Genomic DNA, 2,394 nt, shown 5'->3' on the forward strand with positions numbered 1-2,394 from the left:
TAACAATGCCTCCCACAAATCCAACTGGAGGCCCAGAGCCCATAACAATATCTCACGCAGGCCTGTTTCACGGATCTGCACTGTGAAAGCCCAAAGGTCAGTGGTGGAATCTAGAAAGTCTGTGCCAGCGGGATAAAGGACCTGTGCTAGCAGGCTGAGGGATCTGCACTGGAGCCAGGAAGCGATGCTCAGAAGAACCAGATCTCGCCTGAGAGGTACCACAGCCATCCTCAGCAACACTGAGGTCCCGAGCTCCTCCAATGATCAATATGGCCATTTCCATCAGGGAGGCCAACACAGCAAGCGTCTGCAGGAGACCGGCAGTGCACCATCTTCCCCTCTGGAGCCAGGAAGCGATGCTCAAAGTGAGGACCAGAGCTCCCCTGAAGTGAACCGAAACCGAAGCTATTCTCAGTGCCAACGAGGCCCCGAGCTCCTTGGAGGATGAAAATAGCCAAGTTCATCAGGAAAGCCAGCACGACAAGCTCCTCCAACAGAACTAACAGCTCCTTACAGGTTCTACCAGGTCCCAACAGTCTCACTTCTTCTTCTCCAGTTCTGTCTCTTATGCTGCTAGCAACAATCCCCAGGTGGGCCTCCCACACCCAGCACCATGCTTACTCAGTTCAGCTGGGAGTTATAAGTTGACCACCAGTTGTCAATCCCCTACAATTATATTATGTTTCATCTGCATTTCCTAAGACAGTGAAAATTTCCAAGGCAATGAAACGAGTAAGTTGAGGAAACATCTGCACGCTCACGTTTATTCTAGCACTGTTCTAAGTCTTGGAATCTACCAGAATGCTTAACAGAATCAGAATACTACCCTGGGAGTGGTAAAGCACTTGCCCAGCTTATGCAAGGCCCTGGAATGAACCTCTAGTAATGAAGGAAAAAAAAGGAATACTATTTAGAACAGTGTTCTGTCATTAAAAATTAATGAAATTGTCATTGGAGTCAGGGATGAACTTGGAGGATAATATGTTAAGTAAAATAAGCCACACATAGAAAGACAAACATCACATCATCTCAGTATATATAGATTCTAAAAACAGTTGATCTTATAAAAGTAGAGTAGAATAGTGATTACCTAAGCCTGGAGGCTGGGAGAGCCAAGGATGGGGAGTGGGTGGTCAACGGGTACAAAATTAGGCAGGAGAAATAACTTCTGGTGTTCTACCGCCTGGCAGGGTTATTATGGTTAACAATAAAGGTATTGTATACTTCAAAATAGCTAGAAGAGAGACTGTTTTCCCTCCAAAGAAGTTATAAATGCGTGAGGTGATGGATATGCTAATTACCCTCATGATCAACATCCACTATATATGTGTTGAAATATCAAATTTTACCTCATAAATACAATTATAAAATATACAATATTCAATATATGTTAAACATACAATATCATTATGAAATATACAATAAAGATTCGTTTACAAACAGAGCCTTTGAAGTTGCATTTTTTTTTGGTTAATTTATAACTTAACCAACCTACTATTTTGCAGTAGAGTATTTATTTATTTATTTATTTATTTATTTGGTTTTTCTCCGGTACCGGGGACCGAACTCACGACCTTGCACTTGCCAGGCAGGCGCTTTGCCGCTGAGCTAAATCCCCAGCCCCTGCAGTATTTAAGTAAATCCAATTTCCCCTTTTATAAACAGCTTTCTTGTAGGCTTACAAGGCTTTACAGTTTGCCAATTGTGTTCTGAAAAGTCCCGGATACTTCCAGAGGCATCTGAGGCAGGCAGAATGCTTGCCTTCAAGGGGGCCTACTATCTACCCAGATAGCAAAACTGCAATCTTTTAGAAAAACAAACAAACACCAAAACAACCAGCAGTCTTTATAATTTGAAAGACCTGTCTTATCCTGCCCATTAGTCATGCAGCCTAAGTGGGACTTGGTTCCAGAAATCCCATACACCCTCTCCTTCCTCCAGCCGCATTCCCGCCCCCTCCCCGCCCCCGCCCCCGCCCCCCCTCTCGCGCTTTCCCGCTCCGTGGCCTGGCCTATGGCAAACGCCAAGAATTAATTAGGGGCGGGGATCTTGGAGCGGCTGTCAGGAGGTCGCCATATTTCTGTACGGCCCTGAGGCAGCCCAGGCAGTGGGTCTGGAGAGGTGCTGACAGGGCGGGGCCGCCGCTCCGCTCAGCCGGTCTCACCCCTCCCGCTGGGGACAGGTGGCTGGAGTGCGCCCCGCCTCCGCCAGCTGCCGGGGAAACGAGGGAGGGCCCGCCCGGGACGGCCGCCTCCGGCTGCGAGTGGGAGTGAGTGCCGGTCGCTGACGGCCGGGCGAGGAGTCCGGCAGCAGCAAACGAGGACCGTGGCCGCCAAAAAAATGCTCCTGTACCGAGGGGCCCCCGGGGGCCCTGGCGCGCCGGGCAGCGGGCCG

General features: G+C 48.7%; 1 protein-coding gene across 1 annotated transcript in view; it reads left to right on the top strand.

The window, feature by feature from the left end:
• Positions 1-2,056: 2,056 nt before the first annotated feature.
• The window catches only part of Morc4 (MORC family CW-type zinc finger 4), a gene marked incomplete in the record, with an annotated part of 67,141 nt that continues 66,803 nt past the window's right edge, over positions 2,057-2,394 (top strand). The window contains 1 exon segment of the mRNA XM_013504554.1: positions 2,057-2,394. Within this exon segment, the coding sequence (XP_013360008.1) occupies positions 2,341-2,394 (54 nt within the window).

Source organism: Chinchilla lanigera, unplaced genomic scaffold, assembly GCF_000276665.1.
Source record: "Chinchilla lanigera isolate Chin_1 unplaced genomic scaffold, ChiLan1.0 scaffold00089, whole genome shotgun sequence".
Classification (NCBI taxonomy): domain Eukaryota; kingdom Metazoa; phylum Chordata; class Mammalia; order Rodentia; family Chinchillidae; genus Chinchilla; species Chinchilla lanigera.